This window comes from Mustelus asterias, unplaced genomic scaffold (genome assembly GCF_964213995.1).
Source record: "Mustelus asterias unplaced genomic scaffold, sMusAst1.hap1.1 HAP1_SCAFFOLD_1083, whole genome shotgun sequence".
NCBI classification, from domain to species: Eukaryota; Metazoa; Chordata; class Chondrichthyes; order Carcharhiniformes; family Triakidae; genus Mustelus; species Mustelus asterias.
The window spans coordinates 97,542-124,734 of record NW_027591028.1 but is presented as its reverse complement, the minus strand read 5'-3'; the positions used below and the strand labels follow the sequence as shown (position 1 = coordinate 124,734).

Below are 27,193 nucleotides of genomic sequence, written 5' to 3'. Positions count from 1 at the left end.
TGTGGAGCTACTGCTCATTGTGGAAAAATCATATAACGGTACAAAATATTTCAAGCTCAGAAACAAGCCTTTTAGCTCAACAGGTTCATGATTCAGATGAGCTTCTTCCCATCTTTCTTCATCAACAGATCCTTCAACTGCTTTCTCCCTTATTTGTTTGGCTTCCTGAAAAATGCATCAATGCTATTTATCTCAACTACCCCTTCTGGTTATAAGTTCCACAATTAAGCCATTTAGCTTTGTAGCTCCCCAGTCCATGAGTGAGCTAACAGAACAGCCGCAGAAGTTCCAGAACTAGCTTCACTGCCCTGATAATGTGGAGGAGTAAAATATCTGTTGGGGTATTCCATCCAGTTTGCTATCCAGTGCTCCCTGCTGTAAAGTCCTTAATCCTCTCGTAAGAACAGAATCCGCCTTTTCTCTGTACTTCTGCAGTCAAATAGCCTTCTGACACTGTTTATGGTTATGCACAAGACATGACTTGTGGCTTGGTGGGAAATTTGGTGATTTTGAGTGTAATTCTATATTTGGTATGGAGATATCTAATGATTCAACCCAGACAGGCAGCATACTAATGAAAAATTTCTACAACTGCTCCTGTGTTAATACAACGTTCTTTTGATACACATCAATACAAGCCTAATTGTAGAACTGAGAAGTCAAGTCAGCAACCTGACTCCTGATTACATCAAGGCAACAAGTGTGAAAATATTTGCAGGGTGGTGCCACATAGGCTTTGCACAGAATCACAGAATCTGCATGGTACAGAAGGAGGCCATTCGGCCCATTGAGTCTGCACTGGCTCTCTGATAGAGCATTCTATCTCGTCCCACTTCCCTGTCTTATCCCTATAACTTTGCATATTCTTTCTTTTCAGATAGCAATCCAATTCCCTTTTGAATATCTCGATTGAACCTGCCTCCACCACCCTCTCAGGAAGTTTGTTGCAGACTCCAGCCACTCTCTGGGTGAAATTTTGTTTCCTCATATCACTTTTACTCCTTTTGCCAATTATTTTGAATCTGTGCTCTCTAGTTCTTGGTGCTCTCTTGAGTGGGAACTGTTTCTCACCATTTTCCATTTCGCCCTTCAGGATCTATCAAGCCTCCTCTTAGCCTTCTTCTCTTCAAATACCCAACCTCTCCAATCTATCCTCATAGATACAAATCTTTATCCCTGGAATCTTTCTTGTGAATCTACTATCTCCGATGCCTTCATATCCTTCCTCAAGGATGGTGCCCAGAACTGGGTGCAGCTAAAGCCTAATGAGTGTCTTATACAAGGTGAACATGACCACCTTACTTTTCTACTCAGTATCCCTATTAATAAAGCCAAAGATACTCTACGCTTTATTAGCTGCCTTCTCAAAATGCCCTGCCACCTTCAATGACCCAATGTATACATACACTGAGGTCCCTCTTTCCTGCACCTCCTTTAAAGTTTCTCCTTTCATTTTATTCTGATTCCCCATATTCCTTCTGCCAAAATAAACCATCCCACACTTCTCTGCACTGAATTTCATCTGCCACTTATCTGCCCAATCCACCAACATGTGTATGTCTTTTTGAAGTTCAAGGCTAAAAGCATTGCAGTACTGGTTACAATACAGCCTCACCCTAGTGTGGTATCAAGTCCCTTGTGATCCATTTCACTTTAATTTTAATGTTTCTAATGTTGGCATTGACCTAGTCTTGTCATTGACTCTGTCCTAACATTGAAAGGCAATTGGAGTTGTGCAAATATGCATGTGCAGAACTCCTTTGTTACTGGCCAGACTCCAATGTGGAACCTTCAACTTGTTGAAGGTCTGTTGACTTGGCACTGCGTGGTACAAGTGTAACACAGGTAAATAGCCCAGGAATTTATATTCAAAGGAAATCAGATTTAATCTGGTTGAGAGCGCAGGATGTCATTTCTTTAATCTTCCTTGCCTGCCCTCACAATTATGAGCCTCTACCCTTTCACTTTTAAATTGAATTACAGCATTTAAAAAGCAAACATTTAGATTTGCAATTGTATCATTGATCAGGTCATTCGAGTATGAGCAGGCGAAGCAAATACCTCGGTCAGGGTTACTGTGGCATAATTCATCATATTTCTCAAACCGTGTGGTGACTTGTTTTTGCATTTCTCAGAACACGATGGCAGTTCCAAGGTCTGTGCACTCCTTCATCAACTTTATCGTTGGGATTGTGATAGGGGTTTTCATCTGTTCCTATTTTGTTAGCAAGGCCACATTACAAATTCAACGCAACACGCAGACTAATCAAAACCGTCACAACTTCCATCATTACAATTCCCTTGTGAAAGGAATGACAAATTCTAGTTCAAGTAAGTAACTAATCCTTTACTTGTGACTTAAATTGATAAGTGGCGTCATTTTTGTTATTCATCTTAGCTTCTCCAGCATACAAAGCTGCTGCAGCTTTTATTTCATTTCATCTTTTTTATGTCTTGAGGATTTATTTCATTCTTCCATAGCCTCTGCTTCCCTTCTCACATTAACCCTTCTTACATTAACAAAGTCCTCCTCAACTGGGACAGTGTGGCACACTACCTTGGCACCGTGGAATTTGCAGGTGCCTTTTCTAGTCAAATCCATCAGAGGCTAGTTGTTTGGTTGGGTACCTTCACTCCCTCCCCTTTAGTCAGCACTCCTGCAGCACTTGACAACTCAGCTAAGAGTGCTAACTCCATACGAAACAATCCGTGTTGCTTTATGTCATGGTTCCAGTTGAGGAATCACTAAATACTGCACTAGTACACCAGTAGTACAAAGTATTTTCACAGAACCCTACAATGTAGAAAGAGACCATTCGGCCCATCAAGTCTGCACCAACTCTTACCCAGACTTATCCTGTATCTCCATGTATTTACCTTGCTACTCTCTCTAACCTATATATCTTGGGACAGTAAGCGGCAATTTAGCATAGCCAATCAAACTGCACATCTTCAGACTGTAGGAGGAAATTGGAGCACCCGGAAGAAACCCACACAGACAGGGGAGAACATGCAAACTCCACATTGACAGTCACCAAATTGAACCCGGGACCCTGGCACTGTGAGGCAGCAGTGATAACCACTGTGCCACCATGTCACCAGCCTGAATCACTCTTCAGCCCCAGACAACTTCATTCAATTTCCGACAAATAGTTAAGAAAGCCCACCAAATGCCTCTACTTTCTCAGAAGACCAAGGAAATTTGGCATGTCAACCACAACTCTCACCAATTTTTACAGATGCGCCATAAAAAGCATTCTTTCTGGTTGTATCACAGCTTGATATGGTTTCTGCTCTGCCCAAGACCGCAAAGAACTACAAAATGTCATGAATGTAGCCCAATCCATCATGCAAACCAGCCTCCCATCCATTGACTCTGTCTAAACTTCCCGTTGCCTTGGCAAAGCAGCCAGCATAATTAAGAACCCCACGTACCCCGGACATACTCTCTTCCACCTTCTTCCATCGGGAGAAAGATAGAAAAGTCTGAGGTCACGTACCAACCGACTCAAGAACAGCTTCTTCCCTGATGCCCTCAGACTTTTGAATGGACCTACCTCACATTAAGTTGATTTTTCTCTACACCCTAGCTATGACTGTAACACTACAGTCTACACCCTCTCCTTTCCTTCCCTATGAACGGTATGTTTTGTCTGTATAGCGCACAAGAAACAAAACTTTTCACTGTATGCCAGTACATGTGACAATAATAAATCAAATCAAAGAAACACAGGATAAAGCGGCTCAAGATCTATCGTAATCCTAGAACTAATTGATGATATATTAATATGCACAGAGCTTGAATTCACAAATCCAATGCACTGACTAAAGTGTGTCATTGAAGTTTAAAATAAATAACCTCCTGGTGGCTTGGATCCGTAATTGGACCATTTTGGTATGGTACAATGATATATAGACCGGGAAGGTTGAAGGTTCAGTCCCCAAGGGAGTAGATATGTGCTGCAGTTATTTTGTTTGAATTCCACACCAGTGAGAGGAACAGTCAACCAGAGTTCCTGCTCCTGATCGCTGGTGGGGTACAGTTACTATAGAGTGCTCAGATTCAGGGAGAATCAGCACTGAACCTGAATATGACGCACCCACAAATGAATAGCCTGTGGACATGCATTGTCCGGTTTCCACATGAAGGGCCCGATTTTACCAAAAGGGCGCGAAATCGCGGTAAAGTTGGGCGTCGGGCCTATACCGTGACCTGCACCCGATTCCGAGCAGATTGCAGCTTTACCGACACCCGATTCGGGCACGGGTTCGGCCCGCACCCAAATCGGGTGGCACGACGATTTAAATGCATTTGCATGCATTTAAATCGACTTAATGAACCGCGCGCCCAACTCTACCGCCAAATCCCACTTTACCGTCTTCTGGTCCGATGCGGATCCGCGCTCTAATCGACCTGCTGAATAAAAATCCGAAGTTGCTGCTGCAGCCTCTGAAGAGCGGGGTCAAAGACTGCAACGGCTCTCTGACCCAGCTCCTCCTCTGGGGGGGCGGGGTTGCTGGGAGGGGGTTGGGAGGAGGAGAGGGGATATGACGTATCATCCTCTGGGGGGGAAGGGTGGGAGGGGAGGGGGTGTGACCGATCATCCCCTGGGGGGGGTGGGGGGTGGAGGAGAGGGGGTGTGATGTATCATCCTCTGGGGGTGGGGGGGGGGCACTGCCATTCTGCGGCCGATCCATCCTCAGCGTTCCGCTGAGGTGAATAATGACAGTCGTGGTGTTTGAAGTATGCGGCCACTCCGGAGAGGAGGGATTCGTTTCTCCGGTGGGGAGGAGGGATCGGCCACAGAGTGGCAGCGGACCCCCCTGCCCACTCCCCCCCCCGAGGATGATACGTCTCACCTCCCCTCTCCTCCCACCCTCCCCCCCCCCCCAGGGATGATCGGTCACACCCCCTCTCCTCCCACCCCTCCCCCCCCCCGCTCCCTCAGGGGATGATCGGTCACACCCCCTTCCCTCCCACCGCCCCCCTCCCCCAGAGGATGATACGTCACACCCCCCCCCCCCCCAGATGGTCTGTGTCAGAGAGCCGCTCTCTCTGCTTTTTTCTCCCCGCCCGGGCGCGCTGCTTCAGATTTTTTTCAAACTGCGCATGCGCAGTTCAGAGCTCCGATCGTTCCAGCAGCGCTAAGCCCCACCCACAGCGCGAATCGGACCGGAGCCGGCAAAACGCATATGGGCGCGCTGGAAAGAGGATTAGGGGCTCAGATCCGTATTCCGCCCAGATCCCGCCCTTAGGCTCCGATTGGTAAAATCGGACCCGAAGAGTGGCCATTTGGAGCCTTGCACTGCAAGAATTCACAAAGACGTATCCAATGAAAACCGTTGTCGCTGCAAGGGAGAAAAAAACATCAAGAAAAATGTGTAAATAGGATTTAAAGGGCTGTTGATATTGTGAGCTCAAACACAGGATGGCCTGGTGGCACAGTGGTCAGCACTGCCACCTCACAGTGCCAGGAACCCAGGTTCGATTCCAGACTTAGATGACTGTGCGGAGTTTACACATTCTCCCTGTGTCTGTGTGGGTTTCCTCGGGGTGCTCTGGTTTCCTCCCACAGTCCAAAGATGAGCGGGTTAGGTTGATTTGGCCATGCCAAATTGCCCCCTAGTGTCAGGGGGATCAGCAGAGTAAATATGTGGGGATTGCAAGGATAGGGACTGGGTTGGATTGTTGTCGGTGCAGGTTCGATGGGCTGAATGGCCTCCTTCTGCACTGTAGGAATTCTATGATTCTACATGTGTATTTTGAGAGGAATGTGTAATCATCACAAACATCAGTACCTTTAATGATCAATGCTATTCGCTGTTGATATTTAATGTGTAACTGGATTTAAACTGGTTTTACCGTCACATCAAATATTGATCATTTTTATGTTTAAAGTGGACTCACGCCCTTGGTTCAGTTTGGATTGTAGTGATAGTGTTGCAATCTGTTTTTATCATTGACAGGAAGGGATCACTCTGTGGCAGATGAGTTGTCCAAGAAAGTGCGTATCCTTTGCTGGGTGATGACTGCGCCCAAGAACCTGGAGACGAAAGCCAAGCACGTCAAAGCCACCTGGGGCAAGCGCTGCAGCATTTTGCTGTTCATGAGCTCAGAAAGCAATCCAGATTTCCCCACCGTTGGCCTGGGAACGAAAGAGGGCAGAAAGCAGCTGTACTGGAAAACCATCCGAGCCTTCCATTACGTGCACAAACACCACATCGACGAGGCTGACTGGTTCCTGAAGGCCGACGATGACACCTATGTCGTCATAGACAACCTCCGATTGCTGCTCTCAAAGTACAGCCCCGATGAGCCTTTGTACATGGGGCGACGCTTTAAAATGTTCCTCAAGGAGGGTTACATGAGCGGAGGAGCCGGCTATGTTCTGAGCAGAGAAGCTCTGAAAAGGTACGTGGCAGCCTTCAGCGATAAGACCTGCAATCATACTTCCCATGTTGAGGATCTAGCACTGGGCAAATGCATGGAAATACTTGGGATTACACCTGGAGATTCCAGAGATGATCACTTAAGGGAGACATTTTTACCTCTTTCACTGCTGAGTCATTTGATAAAACGCCATCCAGATAGCAAGTTCTGGTACTGGAAATTCACCTACTACAAAGCCAAGAACGTAAGTATATTACTAATTATATGCGACAACAATCAACGGCAACCTGTGCTTAGGGATGAAAGGGCTGCCGTATGAGGAGCATTTGAATAACTTGGGCTTGTACTCAGATGAATGAGGGGCATCTGATTGAGGTAGATAAAATGCTAAAGGGGATTGATAGATGTTGAGTAGATGATCCCCCTTGTGGGACAGTCTACAACAAGAGGTCATAGATATAGGGCGGAATTTTCCTGTCCCACCCGCCACAGGAATCGCAGCATGCGTGACACGGACCAGGCAAAGATCAGTTGACTTCGGGTGGGATTTTCCGGCCTTGGTGTGAGTGTGGCTGGAAAATCCCACCCAGAGAGTGAGAGAAGAGGTAGGTTCAAAACTGAGATGAGGAGAAACTACTTCTCTCAGAGGGCTGTGAATCTGTGGAACCCACTGCCCCTTGGTGCAGTGGAGACAGAATCAATCAACAGATTCAAGAAAGAGATCGATATGTTTCTGATGAAAAGCGGGATAAAGGGCTATGGGGAGCAGGCAGGAAAGTGGAGTTGAGACCAAGGTAAGATCAGCCATGATCATTTTAAATGGCAGAGTGGACTTGAAAGGCTGAATTGCCTTCTCCCGCTCTTAGTTCCTATGTTCCTATGTTAATATAGCAACATTCTAGGCCAGGTATGTATAAAGGGCACCACAACCCTGTACTCACCCAATGTCCAGCAGGAGTCACTATGCAGCAATCAACAATTGATACTGAATAATTTTCTCCCCGCTAACCCACAGACCTTGCAATCATTAAAACACCTATACCACTGCCTGGATGACATCAATGGACTGAATACAAAGTTGAGAGATTGAATTTGAGACCTTTCTCCTTTCAGAGATAAGTATCCTGGCTTAGGGATGGGAGGTACGTTGGTAAAATAAAGGCGGCATACAGTAAAACTTTGGTTGGAATCCAGTTTGGCACAGCCTTCTGCAAAATACTGCTGGAAATGGAGACTTCCGGGCCCCTCCCCCACTATCTGGACCTGACAGAGAAGGCCAACCATTCCCTGGCAAAAAATGGATCCCACATAATTTTGGGGTTGCCTTATGGTCAAGTTAGATCGTGGGCTCCCTAGCCTTGTGTCTAGCTGACTTGGTAGAGGCCAGCAGCAAAACTCTCCCTCTTGTTGCCAGACCAGGATGGGTGTCTGCCCAAAGTATTTCAATTGGCCTGATTCCACCACACCACACGTTTGTACCACCCCCCCCAGCAATTTCTGGATTGTCTATCCTCTGAGCTGTCCAGCTGGTTGGCTTGACCTTGTTGATGGAAAATGCTTCATTCCCAATGGAAGCAGCTCGCTATGCGATTGGTGGGACATTGAGAGCGTGACCTCACTGCGGAAGCCAAAGAGAGAGAGTAAAGAAGATTTTCAACTAATTTACTGCTATTATTATGCTTTTGAATTGTTAGTGGATAGAAAGCTTAAAACTAACTGGCACTGCGATTGTACCTGAACACATGATTCTACTTAGAAAGTGCTTTCTGGGCAGAACAGAACATACAGTAGAGACCTGAGGGTTTATCAGCTGTACTTGTCAGAGATCAAGAATTGATGGTTTTTAGCGACCCTGCGAAGGGAGAAAACCTATTTTTCTCTACATGACGATTGTTAGATTTCACTGCCAAACAGAGCTGTTCTATATTTAGACATTAATAAAGTGATAACTGTCCATTATCCATTTAAAAATCATTATAGTCAAGCCTTTTAATTTCAGTACAGCCTTTCGCCAGCCTTGCTTTTTGTAAGAATCCATTTATGAAAACAATTCTCCTTCAGTTTTTCTGTCCTTTTTCAAGTTAATGTTGGATATCGATGATGGGTTCACCCGCGCAGAGTGAGTTTATGATTCTAACTCTTACAGTCCTTTCAATTATCCACACGGATTGAGGGGGAACTTTGTTTTTTTCGAAATCAGCTAAAATTCAATTGAGTGTTTCAAACTGGCGTAGAATCATAGAATCCTACAGTGCAGAAGGAGGCCATTCGGCCCATTGAGTCTGCACCGACCACAATCCCACCCAGGCCCTATCCCCATAACCCTATGCAATTATCCTAGCTAGTCCCCCTGACACTAAGGGGCAATTTAACATGACCAATCCACCCAACCTGCACATCTTTAGACTGTGGGAGGAAATCGGAGCACCCGGAGGAAACCCATGCAGACACGGGGAGAACGTGCAAACTCCACACAGACAGTGACCCAAGCCGGGAATCGAAGCCAGGTCCCTGGCGCTGTGAGGCAGCAGTACTAACCACCGTGCCACCATGCTGACCGAGTTCATGATCCAGCAGGGTAAATAATTATTGTCTAAATATCCAGTCCCTGGATATTTGGGACTTCATTTAATGTCTTAACGGAAACACAGCACTTCCAAAAATGCAACTTTTTTTTGGAGGACTGAATTAATTATTAAAAGGGGAGAATCTGAGGCTTGCCCGGATGTGCTGAAAGCTTCATTACGTAATTTAAATTGACCATTCAGAAGCTTTAAACTTCAACTGGGAACTTTTTCTGATGGATGACTGTCAAAAGCTTGCTTGAAAACACTGAATCAAACTTCACTTTATGGCAACGCAGCAGCTCCTCTTGAGTCACTTGGTCTTAGCCAGAATGGTGGTCAGGGTGTTACTATTGGTCTCATTATCTCTGGATTATGGAAGAAAAATTTAGTAAAGGTTCTCTCTCCTGCGATAGGTGATCTCCTGATCACTACCCAGTGATCAACATTCTGGGAGTTACCATTGACCAGAAACTGAACTGGATTAGTCATATAAATACAGTGGCTACAAGAGCAGGTCAGAGGCTGGGAATCCTATGGCGAGTAACTCACCTCCTGACTCCCCGAAGTCTGTCTGGCATCTACAAGGCACAAGTCAGGAGTGTGATGAAATAATCTCCACTTGCCTGAATGAGCGCAGCTCCAACAACACTCAAGAAGTTGGCACCATCCAGGACAAAGCAGCCCACTTGACTGCACTCCTTCCACAAGCATTCACTCCCTCCAGTACATTCTGCAAGATGCATTGTGGGAACTCACCAAGGCTCTTTGGACAGTACCTTCTAAATCCATGACTGCTACTATCTAGAAGGACAAGGTCGGTAGGCACATGGGAACACCACCAGCTGGAAGTTCCCCTCCAAGTCACTCACCATTCTGAGTTGAAAATATATCGCCATTCCTTCATTGTCACTGGGTCAAAAACCTGGAACGTCCTCCCTAACAGCCCTGTGGGTATACTTACATCATAGGAACTGCAGCAGTTCAAGAAGGCAGTTCACCACCACCCACATCCCATAAATGAATTTAAAGAAATATTGAAGGATCCATTGCAGTTGAATGTTGCAACTACAGAACAATTTTTAAATTGGGCTTCGCTGACCAACATTAATTGCCCACCCATAGTTGCCCCTGAATTGAGTGGTTTGCTAGGCCATTTCAGAGGGCAGTTGAGAATCAACCACATTGCTGTGACTCTGGAGTCAAATGTAAGCCAGCTCAGGTAAGGACGGCAGATTTCCTTCCCTGAAGGACATTAGTGAACCAGATGGGTTTCTCCGACAATCAATAATGGTTTCATGGTCATCAGTAGATTCTTAATTCCAGATATTTTTATTGAATTCAAATTCCACCATCTGCCATGGTGAGATTCGAACCTGGGTCCCCGAACATTAGCTGAGTTTCTGGATTAATAGTCGATCGATAATACTAGATCATAATATGCAATACTGTATGTTGCAGAGAAATTGAACAATATCACACAGAGTGAAACAGCCAGAATTAATGATGTAATCAGTGTCAATGTTAGTAATTACCAATTAGTAACAAAATCAAACCCTGTAACAGCTGGGGCCGAGAGTGAAGTCACCGTTTCAGATTGGACCAATCAAATCGGATGGTTAGAACTTCTGTTCTGAGTATTTGATTGGATAGTTTGAGTTTGAATATCCGTCCAATTACACACATACTGTCAGATGAATTGAAGGTGAAACTCTGTACCACACTGAAAGTTAAGTGATATTTCAGGTCAGTTGAGAGTCATGCTTTCCAGTCATAGAATCCCTACAGTGCAGAAGGAGGTCATTCGGCCCTTCGAATCTGCACTGACCACAATCCCACCCAGACCCTATCCCCATAACCCCATGCATTTACCCGAGCTAGTCCCCCTGACGTTATGGGTCAAATTAGCATAGCCAATCCACCTAACCCGCACATCTTTGGACTGTGGGAGGAAACCGGAGCACCTGGAAGAAACCCACGGGGAGAATGTACAAACTCCACACAAACAGTGACCCAAGCCGGGAATCGAACCCGGGTCCCTGGTGCTGTGAGGCAGCAGTGCTAACCACTGTGCCACCATACCGCCCATTGATCTGCATTAAGCTTGCTTGCTGGCTGCATTGTTCAATGATATGTTTTTGGTTTGACTTGAGAACGAGGATGAGAATGTTTCCTAACAGCTCATCACGTTATGCCAATCAATAGCTGAGACGTACAAATTCGGAAATTCCAGGTTCAACTCCTTTGAGCCACCCAATCCTGGTGGTCAGGATGTTACCATTGGTCTCAGTTCCTCTGGATTAGGGAAGGGAAATTTGGCAATGGTTCTCTCTTCTGAGATAGGTGGTCTCCTGATTACTGCCCAGAGAGCTCTGCCAGTAGCCTATGTGAGTGTGCGCGTTGGTTGGGGAGAGGATGGACTTAGCTGTAATGCACTCATAACTGAATAACCTGTCGGCACTCACTGCCAAAACATAATGGCAGCTTACTGTGATACTGGAGGGTAGGGGCACTGGTAAAACTGGATTCCACAGTAAGAAGTTTAACAACACCAGGTTAAAGTCCAACCGGTTTATTTGGTAGCAAAAGCCACTAGCTTTCGGAGCCTTAAGCCCCTTCTTCAGGTGAGTGGGAATTCTGTTCACAAACAGGGCATATAAAGACACAAACTCAATTTACAGAATAATGGTTGGAATGCAAATACTTACAGCGAATCAAGTCTTTAAGGTACAAACAATGTGAGTGGAGAGAGCATTAAGACAGGTTAAAGAGATGTGTATTGTCTCCGGACAGGACAGCCAGTGAGACTCTGCAGGTCCAGGCAAGCTGTGGGGATTACAGGTAGTGTGACATGAACCCAATATCCCGGTTGAAGCCGTCCTCATGTGTGCGGAACTTGGCTATCAGTTTCTGCTCAGCGACTCTGCGCCGTCGTGTGTCGTGAACTGGATTCGTCGTGTGAAAACTGGATTCCAGCAGGAGAGAGGAGAAGAAGGAAAGGAGAAGTTTGTGAGCAAAAGGAACAAAATTAATTTAAAAAACTAAATAGCTTCCCAGAAGAAATCAAGTTTATTATCCAGTAATAAAGCTAAATTAACTAACTAGCATCCTGTGGTTTAATGCCACGTCTATGTTTTAAAATGATAACAAACTCCTTTAAGTCCAGCACACTATTAAAAACATAACATTTTGGTTGGCATGAGTACAATTTGCCCATGAACAAATTCTATTGCAGATCAGGACCAATGAAAATATTTAATTTGAAACAAATCTAGCAGTGCACTTCTTATCAGAATATTGTCTTACCTAGTGCAAGTTTACCTGTAACAGCCAGTAACACATTTACAGCTTGCGACTATTGCCCTTGTTCAGTAGTATTGTGTATCTTTTAATCTCCTGGGTTTTTATATTCTTTGCCTCCTGCACTCAATTATGGCAGATGGCAGGCGAGATCTTGTCAGCAACAGATGTCAGATATTGTACCAAACACATGGATTTGTGAGTAATGCTTTGGGCTAGTTGGGAGATATTTTTATGACTCTGGAATGAGAACATCACACGGGCTCTTGAGCAGATGTAATGAGAGGCACCAGGAATTCTTATCTTTCTTTTAAACGTTACCCCCTGTTGCAGAATAGAAACATTTTATCAGTAATGAAAGCACACAGGACAGGTGCTGCAGTTTGTAACTGACCAATCCAGACCAAAAGATCCAAGGTTTGATTGCTGGACTGTGCTGAATTAACTACCTTTAGCCAGGTTGAGGCAGTTGGCATCAGGAATAAAGGTTTTCCATTGATTGCTGTTGGATGGTGTTCCTTTGTCTGATGGTACAATGACTACTGAGATTAGTGCAAGAGCCATACAGATTCATGAACACAAGAAATGGGAGTAGACCATTCAGCCCATCAATACAATACAATTCAATACAATCACAGCTGATTTCGGACTTCAACTTCACCTTCATGCTCACTCCCCATATCTCTTGATTCCTAGAGAAATCTATAATGTCTATCCCAACTTTAAATGTAGTTAATGATGAAGCATCCACAAACCTCAATTCCAAAGATTCACAATGCTTTGAGTGAAGTAATTTCTCCTTATCTCAGTCCTAAATGATTGGCCCCTCATCCTGAGACTGTGCCCTCATGTTTTAGATTCCCTGATAAGTGGCAACAATCGCTCCCAGTCAACCCTATCGAGCCCCCTCAGAACCTTGCTTGTTTCAAATATTTCACCTCTCATTCTTCTAAACTCCAGAAAATTTGGACCCAATTTACTCAGCTGCTTATCATATCTCTCATCCCAGGGACAAATCTACTGAACATAGAAACATAAAAGATCGGAGCAGGAAGAGGCCATTTGGCCCTTCGAGCCTACTCTGCCATTCATTACGATCATGGCTGATCGTCCAACTCAATAGCCTAATCCTGCTTTCTCCCCATAACCTTTGATCCCGTTCGCCCCAAGTGCTATATCCAGCTGCCTCTTGAATACATTCAATGTTTTGGCATCAACTACTTCCTGTGGTAATGAATTCCACAAGCTCACCACTCTTTGGGTGAAGAAATGTCTCCTCATCTCCGTCCTAAACAGTCTACCCTGTATCTTCAGACTGTGACCCCTGGATCTGGACATCCCCACCATTGGGAACATCGTTCCTGCATCTACCCTGTCTAGTCCTGTTAGAATTTTATAGGTCTCTATGAGATCCCCCCTCATTCATCTGAACTCCAGTGAAAACAATCCTAACCTAGTCAATCTCTCCTCATACATCAGTCCTGCCATCCTTGGAATCATCCCTGGTAAACTTTTGCATGCACTCCCTCGAGAGCAAGAACGTTGTTCCTCAGAAAAGGAGACCAAAACTGTACACAATACTCCAGATGTGGCCTCACCAAGGCCCTGTATAATTGCAACAACACGTCCCTGCTCCTCTACTTGAAATCTTTTGCAATGAAGGCCAATATACCATTTGCCTTTTTACTGCCTGCTACACCTGCATGTTTACCTTCAGCGACTGGTGCACAAGGACACACAGGTACCGCTGCACACTCCCCTCTCCCAATTTACAGCCATTCAGGTAGTAATCTGCCTTCTTGTTTTTGCTTCCAAAGTGAATAACCTCACTGTACGGCCTCCAGTGCAATTGTATCCTTATCCTGAGACTGTGGAGACCAAAGCCGCACACAATACTCCAGAAGTGGTCCAGATTCAGAAAGTCCCAGGTTCAGTCCCTGGTCCACATGGAGTTATCTGATTTCAGACTGGTTAATGATGGTAGGATATAATATTTGGAACTGCTTGGACATGAAACTGGCATTGCAGATTGCCCGCCCATCAGAGAAATAATTCCATTCTTATGTCCATTGGAAGAGTTGGGAATTCTCCTGGTATTCTGGCTGGCATCTTTCCCTTGGGATGGGGACAATGTTGGCAAAACTGAATTTGTGCTTGTTTCAAAGGTCCGATTTGGAAGTGCACAAATGAAAAAAACCAAACGTGGCCCGTGTCTGAGTTTCTTGGTTCAGACAAGACAATTATCTTCATAAGAGATTTAAATTATTCACAAGGTTTTCCAGAAAAAAGGATGAGTTTGAGAATTGGAGATAATTGGTTTAAGTCTATTTATTTATTAGTAGATTTACATTAACACTGCAATGAAGTTACTGTGAAAATCTCTTAGTCGCCACACTCTTTCACCTGTTTTCGGGTTCACTGAGGGAGAATTTAGCATGACCAATGCACCTAACCAGCAATGTGGGAGGAAACCGGAGCACCTGGAGGAAACCCACACAGACACGAGGAGGACGTGCAGACTCCACACAGACAGTCACCCAAGCCGGGAATCGAACCCATGTCCCTGGCGCTGTGAGGCAGAAGTGCTAGGTTTGAATCTCTATCTGGAACATCCTAGGTGCATCACATTGCTATGGAAATAGGTTGTGCAGGGAATTGTTTGGGATTTATCTCTGTGGCTCTTCTTCCCAGAAACAAGGCAGTTGGTACCTGGAAGCTGAAAGAGAGAAGGTTGGCAGCACTGGGGGCTCAGAAGGGGCTGTGGACTTTGAGCAGTGGGCTATCTGAAATCAGGGCTGTTTCTGAGTTGGAGGAAAAATGCAGTGAGACCCATGCTTGGGTTGGGGTGTCCACAATCATGAGGTGGTTAAAAGAAAGTTAGCCGATGCTAGTGGTAAAACAAGTAGAACTTTGAGGTATGGCAAGAAGAATAGTAGGAACACTGAGGCGAATTAATCTGAATTCCTGAGAGCTGTGGCACATCAGAAGAAATGAAGGAATCTTCAAGATCCTGTAAAATATAGGGGAACTGTTGAGTGGAAATAAAGTTAGAATAAGGAGTTCTGTTGACATTTTTAGGTGTAGAGTACAATTATTTATGAAATATGGTGTTAAATTAGTAGAACTAGCTTTATTTAACTCTTGCACAGTGAAGGTTGTTTTGATTAAAATGTGAAATCTTGTGGTGTAATTCTTTCAGTTAATAACTGGGTGTTTGAATTTAATTTTATGAGTTATCGGTCTCTACTGAGATCATAATATAAAACCAATAAGCTAGTCTTGGAGGTTTCAAGTTTTTCATTACTTGCTGTCATCCTTCTAATGGTCAACAACTGTGAAGAACATAAAGTAAAGTTGCTTTTGAACCATCTTAAGTACAGTTAAGTTATTAAAAAGAATCCCATGTTGCTGAAAAGAGACATGTTGCCAAAGCTTTTCATCTTGCACTCATCAGGACAAATGCAAGAATGCCAAATTTCAAACAATCACAGCAATTTATAACTATAGGAGAAAAAGGTGCTGCTTGGTTGGCAAGGTGACTCTGATTGGTTGAGGTGTTGCCATGGAGAAGGCAAGGGGGATCTATAGGCTCCCCAAGTTCGTGGGTAATTCAAAAAAGTCACAAGGCTTGAACATATTCCTTTTGTTTGCATAGAATGGGTCCCTGTGAATTAATGTATGCCATTTCTAGCAAGCATAAGTGAGGCACATTATGAGTGCAAACCTATAGTTAGAACTTATAATTTCTCATTTAGTGTGGTAGAAATTGTTGTGATCATTCATAAAAGGCAAGACGAGTGTCCTTCTTCCCTTACTCCTAACACCCACCTTCCGAAAAAGTGGCTTTTTGACGAGTTTAGAATAATATTTCTTTGTCCAAACTTCTGGAATTCCACTTTGGACGTTAAAAAGTCTGCATCTGTGGTAACATAATAAAAGTGATGTGCATGGTTTAGGGTGGCACGGTGGCACAGTGGTTAGCATTGCTGCCTCACGGCGCCAGGGACCTAGGTTCGATTTCCAACTTGGGTAACTGTGTGAAGTCTGCGCATTCTCCCCATGTCTGCGTGGATTTCCACCCACAGTCCGAAAGACGTGCTGGCTAGGTGCATTGGCCATGCTAAATTCTTCCATCAGTGTACCCAAACAGGTGCCGGAGTGTGGCAACTAGGGGATTTTCACAGTAACTTCGTTGCAGTGTTAATATAAGCCTACTTGCGACTAATAAATAAACTTTACTTTAAAAGCTTGAGAAATGGCTGCCATATTTTAATGTTTTGGTGGTAACCCAGTCCTTCTTTCCCCAGGGTCCTGAGTGCTGCTCCGACTTGGCAATTTCCTTTCACTACGTAACCCCTGAGTTCATGCACACTCTGGAATATTTCATTTACCACCTTCACGTTGTGGGATACAAATACAGAAAAAGTACGGATTTTCCAAGCCCAATCAAAACACTCGGATGAGCCAAGGAAGGGAAAGGCAAAGGGAAGAGGTAAAATTGGTGCAAAGACACAAAGGAATCAAAGTTTCATTTCTAACTTTATTGAAGATGATGTCAAGCAGACCTTGAATGCATAACAACAACAACTTGCATTTTTAAAGCACCTAGAATGTGAATAAACATCCTAAGACACTTCACAGACAAACACAATTTGACACAGAACCACAAAAGATGACACTGGGGCAAATATCCAAAACCTTGGCCAAAGAGACATGCTTTAAGGAGTGGCTCAAAGAAGGACAGAGCAATATAGGGAGAGAATTCAAGGACACAAGACCCAAACAGCTGAAGGCACAGCGCCAATGGTGTTGACATTAAAATCAAGGATGCACAAGAGGCAGATGAATTCTACCTTCTATTATCGCAGTGAATCATCAAGGTAGTTGACTTACAATTGGTGCAATTTTGAACAACGTTCCTCCAGTAGGTATTGCTCAGAAAGCGTATCAACTTACAAATCAAAGTACCACCCCTATTCAGGATGTTGCTTCCCGTGGAGCAGGGTCAAGGTGTGTTTAGTGCTGAGAACTGTAATCCCATTGTTGGTAACCAGCTGCCCAGACTGGGGACTGGATATTTCACTGCTCAACCTGTGAAGACAATCAGACAAATTAATAATTGACATGAAATGGTGCCTGTCGCAAAGGCAGCAAAACGTGACGGCTCATTTCTCTCGCTGCGCACAAATAAAAATGTTCTTCACGATAATGTTGTTGTTTACTTTGGTATCTCAGACTGTCTTTCAGAAATTTGGACAGAGAGTCCTCAGAAAGATTTAGCCGTCTCTTGAAATGGGTCAATATTAGAGGGGAAGCCGGGTCATACGGAGTGTGTCAATATTTATAAGGATCTCCTGTAATGGGTCAATATTTGCAGGAGGTCTCTTGTACTGTCAATAATGGCAGAGAGTCACTCAAAATGGTTTGGTGTTTGCAGGGGGTCCATTGGAGTGGATTAGTATTTGGCAGTTTCTTGAGGCAGAAATACTTTGAATATGACTGTTTTAAAATAAAAATGGAGCCAGAAGGACGTTGGGAATCATTCACTACGGCAGGTACATTCCTGTATTTAACAATTCTGAAAGTAATTATTATGGTCTTGTTGTGACCTATGAACGGGATTTTCTGTCCGCGATCGTCCCAAAATTGGAAAATCCCACCTGAGGCAACGGACCTTTCCATGGTTTGCCCTATGGGTAAGGTGCTGAATTGGGGGAAGGCTAACTACAGCCGGATTAGGCAGGATTTGGTGGCTGTTGATTGGAAGAGGCTGTTCGAGGGTAAATCCACATTTGGCATGTGGGAGTCTTTTAAGGAGCAGTTGATAGGAATGCAGGACAGGCATGTGCCTGTAAAAAGGAAGGACAGGAAAGGTAGGATTCGAGAGCCATGGATAACCAGAGAAATTGTGGGTCTAATCAAAAAGAAAAAAGAGGCGTACACAAGGTCCAGGCAGCTAAAAACAGATGAAGCACTGGAGGAATACAGAGAAAGTAGAAAAGAACTCAAACAGGGAATTAGAAGGGCAAAAAGGAGTCACGAAGTGTCCATGGCAGACAGGATTAAGGAGAATCCCAAGGCATTTTATACATACATTAGGAACAAGAGGGTTGTCAGAGAAAGAGTTGGACCTCTCAAGATCAAAGGGGAATTAAGCTTAGAACCCAAGGAAGTAGGTGAGATCCTAAATGAATACTTGGCATCAGTATTCACAAAGGAGAGGGACACGTTGATTGGTAGTGTCTCAGAGGGATGTGTAGACCCGTCAGAACAGATCGCAATTAGAAGGGAGGAAGTGTTAGGTGTTTTAGGAAGCATTAAGGTAGACAAATCCCCAGGGCCAGATGGCATCTGTCCTAGATTACTGAGAGAGACAAGAGATGAAATTGCTGGGCCTCTAACAGAAATCTTTGTTTCTTCATTGGACACAGGTGAGGTCCCAGAGGATTGGAGGATAGCAAATGTGGTCCCGTTATTTAAGAAGGGTAGCAAGGATAACTCGGGTAATTATAGGCCAGTGAGCTTGACGTCCGTGGTAGGGAAATTGTTGGAGAAGATTCTTAGAGATAGGACCTATACACATTTAGAACTGAATAGTCTCATTAGCGATAGACAACATGGTTTTGTACGAGGGAGGTTATGCCTCACAAATTTGGTTGAGTTTTTTGAGGAGGTGATAAAAATGATAGACGAGGGAAGGGCCGTGGATGTCATCTACATGGATTTTAGTAAAGCATTTGACGAGGTCCCTCATGACAGGCTGGTGCAAAAGGTTAAATCTCATGGGATCAAAGGTGAACTAGCTAGATGGGTACAGAACTGGCTTGGCCATAGAAGACAGAGGGTAGCAGTGGAGGGGTCTTTTTCTGATTGGAGGTCTGTAACTAGTGGTGTTCTGCAGGGCTCTGTACTGGGACCTCTGCTGTTTGTGATATATATAAATGATTTGGAAGAAGGTGTAGCTGGTCTGATTAGTAAATTTGCGGACGACACAAAGATTGCTGGAGTTGCGGATAGTGATGAACATTGTCAGAGAATACAGCAGGATATAGATATGCTGGAAAATTGGGCGGAGAAATGGCAGATGGAATTTAATCCAGATAAATGCGAAGTGATGCATTTTGGTAGATCTAATGCAGGGGGGAGCTATACAATAAATGGCAGAACATCAGGAGTATAGACACACAGAGGGATCTGGGTGTGCAAGTCCACAGATCCTTAAAGGTGGCAGCACAGGTGGAAAAGGTGGTGAAGAAGGCATATGGCATGCTTGCCTTTATTGGATGGGGCATAGAGTATAAAAGTTGGCATATGATGTTGCAGTTATATAGAATGTTGGTGAGGCCACATTTGGAATACTGCGTCCAGTTCTGGTCACCACACTACCAGAAGGACATGGAGGCTTTGGAGAGAGTGCAGAAAAGGTTTACCAGGATGTTGCCTGGTATGGAGGGTCTTAGCTATGAGGTGAGATTGAGTAAACTAGGGTTGTTCTCCCTGGAAAGACGGAGGTTGAGGGGCGACCTAATAGAAGTTTATAAAATTATGAAGGGCATAGACAGGGTGAACATTTGGAAGCTTTTTCCCAGGTCACAAACACAAGGGGTCACAAGTTCAAGGTAAGGGGGGCAAGGTTCAATACAGATATGCGGGGGACGCTTTTTACACAGAGGGTGGTGGGGGTGTGGAATGCGCTACCAAGCAAGGTGGCTGAGGCAGACACACTAGGATCATTTAAGACTTATCTAGATAACCACATGAACAGACTGGGAATAGAGGGATACAAACGGATGGTCTAGTTAGGAACACATGATTGGTGAAGGCTTGGAGGGCCGAAGGGCCTGCTCCTGTGCTGTATTGTTCTTTGTTCTTTGTAATGGGCTGCACGCCCAAACTTACCTGCATTTCCCCCTTTACCATCGCGTTCGCCCATTCAAATTTGGCGCGAAACAGACATGATCCGCAAAGGTCCGATTCGGGCACTACAGCTTCTGAGGAGGTAAATTCAGAGCTTCCGGCAGCTCTCTGACTCAGCTCGGTGGAGGGAGGGGGGAGGGAGGCGGCTCTCTGGTGGGAGAAGAGGGAGGCGGGTCAGATGGCTCTCCAGTGGGAGGGGGTGGGTGGCAGGGGCAATGGGGGTCCGCTGCCACTCTGCGTGTGATCGGTGGGGGGGGAAGGGGGGCAGAGGGCTGTGATCAGTCCGGGTAGCGGGGGGGGGGGGGGGGGAGGATAAGGGGTCAGTTATGTTGTGGGGATGGGGCAATGTCTGTGGGGGTCAGGGGGAGGCATTATTCGGCCCAGGAGCGATGTGGCAGGGGCGCGTTTTTCTATCTTTTTTTACTGCGCATGCGCAGTTGGAGGCTCCAATCGGAGCTGCAGGACTTTGAGCACGTTAAGCCCCACCCACAGGCTTCTGCAGTCCGATTCAGAATCGCTGATATTTTTTCAGGCAGAGGGCGTATGGGGGCACCCGAGAACGGGTCTAAAAGTCGGATCTGAAACACTCCCAGGTTCAAGTCCGCCCAGCACTTAGAATTAAAATGGTAAAATAGGGCCCATAATGTCATACAGATACATACACTTATACACAGACACACACGTACTCACTCATATACACACATGTACCCACTCACATACACACACGTACCCACTCACATATACACACGTACACACTCACATACATACACATTCACACACACATACACACTCGTACACACTCACATATAAACACACATACACACTCATACACACATGTACACACGTACACATTCACATTCACACACATGTACACACACACATACTCATACACACATTCACATACACACACGTACACACTCATACACACACGTACACACTCACATACACACTCACATACACACATGTACACACTCACTACACACTCACACACATGTACACACACGTACACACTCACATACACATTCACATACATACATGTACACACTCACACACGCATACATACTCACACACATGTACACACACGTACACACTCACATACACATTCACATACATACATGTACACACTCACACACACATACATACTCACACACATGTACACACACGTACACACTCACATACACACATGTACACATTCACATACGTACATGTACACACTCACATACACACACGTACACACTCCAGCAGAGGTCTCTGATTGCAATCAGGAGAATGAATTCTGCTATTTGTTCCCTTCCCCAGCATGAAAACGCACGCAATTAAACTTAAAGTGTTTATTTTTACAGCAATGCTTCAAAGCAAGACTGCTTATTTCTGCAGCACTAATATTGCAGAAATATTTACCACTGGTATTTGGCAGAATATACAGGGGAACAACATTACTGTTTTAATGATATTTATTCTGGAAACTTCACTTCCAGCATATTTTAATTTGATTCGCAAAAATGTTCAACTTCTGATGCTCCGCACTGCCCGGTCTGTCCCAGCAATCTCTGCCTTGTGACAGAACGTCTTTCACAATTCATCCCCATAAATCTGTCAGAAACGCTTGAAGGTTGCTGTCTGTTTATTTGTGGTATGAGTACAACTTCCTGCAGACTGTAAACAAACTCACAGACGCATTCTGCAACTTGTCCTAAAACGGGACAGTTTCAAAAATAAATCAAACCAGACTCTCACAGATAAAAGTAAACATTTATAGCAAACTGGCTGTGGTTTGAAAATGCCTTAAAGGATTAGCCATGCAGACTTTACACATTTGAAGATTAAATTATCGCAATAGGATTCCTTTAAAAATAAAAGGTAGGACGTACTTATGAGGAGGATTCAGACTGCAGGTGGAAGTTGGACATCGCTAATGCACATTTTCTGAATGAAAAATGTTGGCAAAAAGGACTTTTTCTTTATTCATCCTTCGGATATGGGTGTCGCTGGCTGGCCAGCATTTATTGCCCATCCCTATTTGCCCTTGGCTAGGCCACTTCAGAAGGCAGTTGAGAGTCAACCACATTGCAGTGGCTCTGGAGTCATATGTAAGCCAGACCAGGTAAGGATGGCAAATTTCCTTCCCTAAAGGGACATCAGTGAACCAGGTGGGTTTTTCCGACAATCGACAATGGTTTCATGGTCAGCAGTAGATTCTTAATTCCAATTTTTAAAAATTGAATTCAAATTCCACCATCTGCTGTGACGGGATTTGAACCCAGGTCCCCAGAACATGAAAGGCATGGTGGCACAATGGTTAGCACTGCTGCCTCACAGCTCCAAGGACCCAGGTTCAATTCCGGCCTCAGGCGACTGTTTGCGTAGAGTTTGCTTGTTCTCCCTGTGTCTGCATGAATATCCTTCGGGTGCTCCGGTTTCCTCCCATCATCCAAAAATGTGTTGGTCAGTTGATTGGCCATGTCAAATTGACCCTTAATATAAGGGGGATTAGCAGGGTAAATGCATGGGGTTATGGGGATAGGGCTTGGGTGGGATTGTTGTCAGTGCAGACCCGATGGGCTGAATGGCGTCCTTTTGCACTGTGGGGATTCTATGTTTCAATGAACATTAGCTGAGTTTCTGGAGTAATAGTTTAGCGATAACACCACTAGGCCATTCCCTCCCTAATTTCCATAGTGCAAGATCCCACCCTCTACATGCCTGCCTTATTGGCATCACTGGATCAGTGAAGATGGCTTCCCCAGTGACACGAGGACAGACCTTAGGCGTGTTACAGGTGTAAATGAGGTCAACCCGCTGAAATTGGTCAACGAGTGGTGGAGCAGGTGCCGAGCCTTCTCTGCTCAGGACGCTTCAATAACCTCCTGCGACTGACAAAGTCACTGACCTGAAAATATTGTTGCTGCGAAGCCAGGGATGGGCAGTTATCAACTCCATAGCGCTCCCAATCGGCCATTTCACCAGTTGCTGCTTTGTGAACTCTGGGCAAGTGCAGGGATGGGATTTCGCTGTCGCAGAATGAGTTTTCTCAGGCTTTCAAACTTCAGTCAGAATGTCTGCTTTATTTTTATCAGACACTCTTTATTTTGAAAGAGGATGCCTCAGATTATTTGCACGAAATTCCTTTGGAGCTTGTCCAATCTTCCAGTTGAACCACTGAAAACTGATTAATTGGATTTCTCTTTCAAATATTCATCAGATTATTGCAGTGAATAGAACATAGAACATAGAACAGTACAGCACAGAACAGGCCCTTCGGCCCACCATGTTGTGCCGAGCTTTATCTGAAACCAAGATCAAGCTATCCCACTCCCTATCATCCTGGTGTGCTCCATGTGCCTATCCAATAACCGCTTAAATGTTCCTAAAGTGTCTGACTCCACTATCACTGCAGGCAGTCCATTCCACACCCCAACCACTCTCTGCGTAAAGAACCTACCGCTGATATCCTTCCTATATCTCCCACCATGAACCCTATAGTTATGCCCCCTTGTAATAGCTCCATCCACCCGAGGAAATAGTCTTTGAACGTTCACTCTATCTATCCCCTTCATCATTTTATAAACCTCTATTAAGTCTCCCCTCAGCCTCCTCCGCTCCAGAGAGAACAGCCCTAGCTCCCTCAACCTTTCCTCATAAGACCTACCCTCCAAACCAGGCAGCATCCTGGTAAATCTCCTCTGCATTCATAGTGACAATAGTGACAAAGATATTGAGAAAAAATGTCAAACTATATACCTTAAAGTTTTTGTTTAATCCGACTGGTTCATTTTTTATTTGAATCGTTAGACTAATGGGAATAATACCCTTTTTTATTCATGGGATGTGGGTGTCACTGGCTCTGCCAGCATTTATTGTTCATCCCTAATTACCCTTGGGAAGGCGGTGGTGAGCCACCTTCTCGAACTGCCGCAGTCCATGTGGCGTAGGCACTCCCCAAAGTGCCACTGTGCTGGTAGTTGGAGAGTTCAAGGATTTTGACCCAGCCACTGTGTAGGAATGGCAACATGATTCCAAGTCAGAATTTCATGTGAATTGGAGGTGAAATTGCCGGGTGTGATGTTCCCATGCATCTGCTGTCCTTGTTTTTCTAAGTGATGGATGTTGTGGGTTTGAAAGGTACTTGTTGAAGGAGCCTTGGTGAGTTACTGTGCTGCATCTCATGTATGATACACACTGCTACCGTTGTGCTTCAGTGTTGGAGAAAGTTTAAGGTGGCGGGCGGATGGGGTGCCAATCAAGACTGCTGCTTTGTCCTGGATGGTGTTGAGCTCCTTGAGTGTTGTTGGCACTGGATGCATCCAGGCAAAATGAAGAATATCCCATCACACTCTTGACCTGTGTCTCTTAGATGGTGCAAAAACAGAAAATGCTGGAAAACCTCAGCAGGTCTGCCAGCATCTGTGGGGAGAGAATAGAGCCAACGTTTCAAGTATAGATGACCCTTCATCAGAACTCGATTCTGTCTCCACAGATGCTGTCAGACCTGCTGAGGTTTTCCAGCATTTTCTGTTTTTGTTTCAGATTCCAGTATCTGCAGTATTTTGCTTTTTTCCCCTGAGATGGTGGGCAGGGAGTCAAGAGATGAGGTGGTTGTTGTAGAATTGCAGATTATTGCTGAGTAAGTGCCACTTAATAGCACAATCAAAGACACTTTCCATCACTTTTCTGATGATTGAGAGGAGATTGGTGGAGTGATAATTGGCCAGTGTGGATTTGTCCAGTTTATTGTGGACTGGATATACCCAATGTTCTACATATTTGGATAGATACCAGTGCAGTGGAACAGATTGGTGAAGGACATGTCTAGTTCTGAAGAATACGTCTTCAGCCCTATGGCCAGGATATTGTCAAGATTAATATATTTTAACCTGTGAAATCTCTGTTTGGAAAATTGATCTTTTGAATTAGGTCTGGTTTGGTAAGTTTTGATCCAAAAATCCCCACCATACAAATATCCTTATATACCACATCCTTCAGCATGGACGTTGTGACAATGCACATCAACATGGCCTATATTGGCAATAGTTCCACCACAATGCCAAGGGTAGAAGGGTCTATGAAGTAAACAGTTCCTATTATAGAACAATAACAAACAGTTTGGAATAATGCTCAAACTCCCTCTTCCTGTGAGTTCATCGGATGAATTCTTGTTCATTCCTTTCTTGTTGGCCATCATTCTCCATTTTTGTGCTGATTCACACATTAATTTGCTGGTAAATTTCAATCGGCCCCAATTGTAAGCTATTGTGTTAAATTTCAGCTGTTCTCATCTCATCCACCAGGTGGAGCACCACACCACGGGAGTGGGATAGACAGCTTCACACCTCTGCCTCCTGTTGGCTGAATGCAGAACAGCAGGGGATTTTCTTCACTGTTCAACCCTCTTGGCGAAGCAAGCGGTGGCAAATAAATAGAGATGGGTCAACTATTGGGTAAAACCTTACTGATGCGTTGTGATGCAATGACATTTTTGACATTTTCTCCTTTAACGTTTATTTACCCTGCTCCTTCTAATCCAATAATTCACAAATGTCTGAGAGCTCCATGTTCCTGCAACTCCAGGATCTTACTCATCTTCCATTTCCTTCGCCCCATCATTAGCGGCCCGGTCTTCAGCCACTTGGATGCTAAGCCCTAGAATTCCTTCCTTACACTTTCCACCTCTCTCTCCTTTAAGGCCCTTTTAAAAACCTGCTTGTTTGAATGAGTTTTTGGTCACCTGTGTTAATTTCTTCTTCTTCCTCTTTGTCCCAGCGTCAACGTTCATTTGATAACGCCCTGGCCTGTTTTACTGGATTACAGGGTGCTATAAAACGGAAGTTCTTGTTGTTGCAGGTAGCTCCCCAACAACCTTGCTCAAGGTCCCCAATACAGTGGCACTTTGTGTGTGCCTACATTGCGACAGGCATGCCAGCATTACGGGGTGATTAGATGCCCAATGTTCCCTCATGAAAAGTCTTCCTTCACCTTCATGGCCCAGGAAAGAGGGGGATTGGGGGAAATGAATAGAAACAATTTGCACATACAGTGAAATTTCTCCTCAAGGACAGTGGCAGGACCTTTTAGCCCCTCAAGCCTGCAAGTTCCTCCATCCAGTTAATTGTGGCTGATCTGGAGCTCAACTTCATCAAGCTGCCTTAGGTTCCTTAACCCTCAATGCCCTGATCTAACAAAGCTCTATCAATCAGGAGGCTGAGGAAGTTCGACATGTCTGCTTCAACTCTCACCAATTTTTACAGATGCACCATAAAAAGCATCCTTTACGGATGTATCACAGCTTGGTATGGCTCCTGCTCTGTCCAAAATTGCAAGAAACTACAAAGGTTTGTGAATGAAGCCCAGACCATTACTCACTGCTACTGAGCGTCAGTGGTGAAGGGAGTGGACGTTTGTAGATGTGGTGTCAATCAAGTGGACTGTTTTGTCTTGGATGGTGTCAAGCTTCTTGAGTGTTGGAGCTGCACCCATCCATGTAAGTGGGGAGTATTCCATTACAATCCTGACTTGTGCCTTGTAGATGGTGGATAGGCTTTGGGGAGACAGGAGGTGAGTTACTCACTGCAGTATTCCTAGCCACTGACCTGCTCTTGCAGCCACTGTGTTTATGCCTCGAGTCCAGTTGAGTTTCTGGTCAATGGTAACCCCAAGGATGTTGACAGTGGGGGATTCAGTGATGGTAACACCATTGAATGTGAAGGGGCGATAGAGTGTTCAAGAGATTCTAGAGGTTGTGTGATGAAACGCCTATGAGAGACTGTGGAGAAGGAGGTGAGAAATGGGTAGGGAGCATTGTACCGTCAGAACATGGTTCCCTCCTTTTCCCATGCAGAGCAGACGGGCAGTAAGAGAAACGTGACAGAAAGTCATAGTCATAGAGGTTTACAGCATGGAAACAGGCCCTTTGTCCCAACTTGTCCATGCAGCCCTTTTTTTTAAACCACTAAGCTAGTCCCAATTTCTTACATTTGGCCCAAATCCCTCTATACCCATCTTACCCAAGAAACTGTCTAAATGC

At 44.8% G+C, this 27,193-nt stretch overlaps 1 protein-coding gene across 2 annotated transcripts; it reads left to right on the top strand.

The window, feature by feature from the left end:
- The first annotated feature begins 904 nt into the window (after positions 1-904).
- LOC144487839 (glycoprotein-N-acetylgalactosamine 3-beta-galactosyltransferase 1-like) lies at positions 905-26,300 on the top strand. 2 transcript variants are annotated; one of them, XM_078205913.1, is made up of 5 exons: positions 905-968; positions 1,094-1,283; positions 2,136-2,331; positions 5,968-6,635; positions 25,461-26,300. In XM_078205913.1, exons 2-5 carry the CDS (start codon positions 1,266-1,268, stop codon positions 25,488-25,490), a joined length of 912 nt encoding a protein of 303 aa, XP_078062039.1. In that variant the 5' UTR covers positions 905-968; positions 1,094-1,265; the 3' UTR covers positions 25,491-26,300. The 2 variants fall into 2 exon arrangements, with proteins under 2 accessions (XP_078062039.1, XP_078062038.1); XM_078205912.1 differs by lacking the exon at positions 25,461-26,300 and adding an exon at positions 16,563-17,923.
- The last annotated feature ends 893 nt before the right edge of the window (positions 26,301-27,193 follow it).

Excerpts from the sequence above, each read along its gene's own strand:
- LOC144487839 (XM_078205912.1), top strand. Across the intron at positions 2,332-5,967 it reads AATGACAAATTCTAGTTCAA|GAAGGGATCACTCTGTGGCA; the intron begins GTAAGTAACTAA and ends TATCATTGACAG. Across the intron at positions 6,636-16,562 it reads CCTACTACAAAGCCAAGAAC|GGTCCTGAGTGCTGCTCCGA; the intron begins GTAAGTATATTA and ends TTCTTTCCCCAG.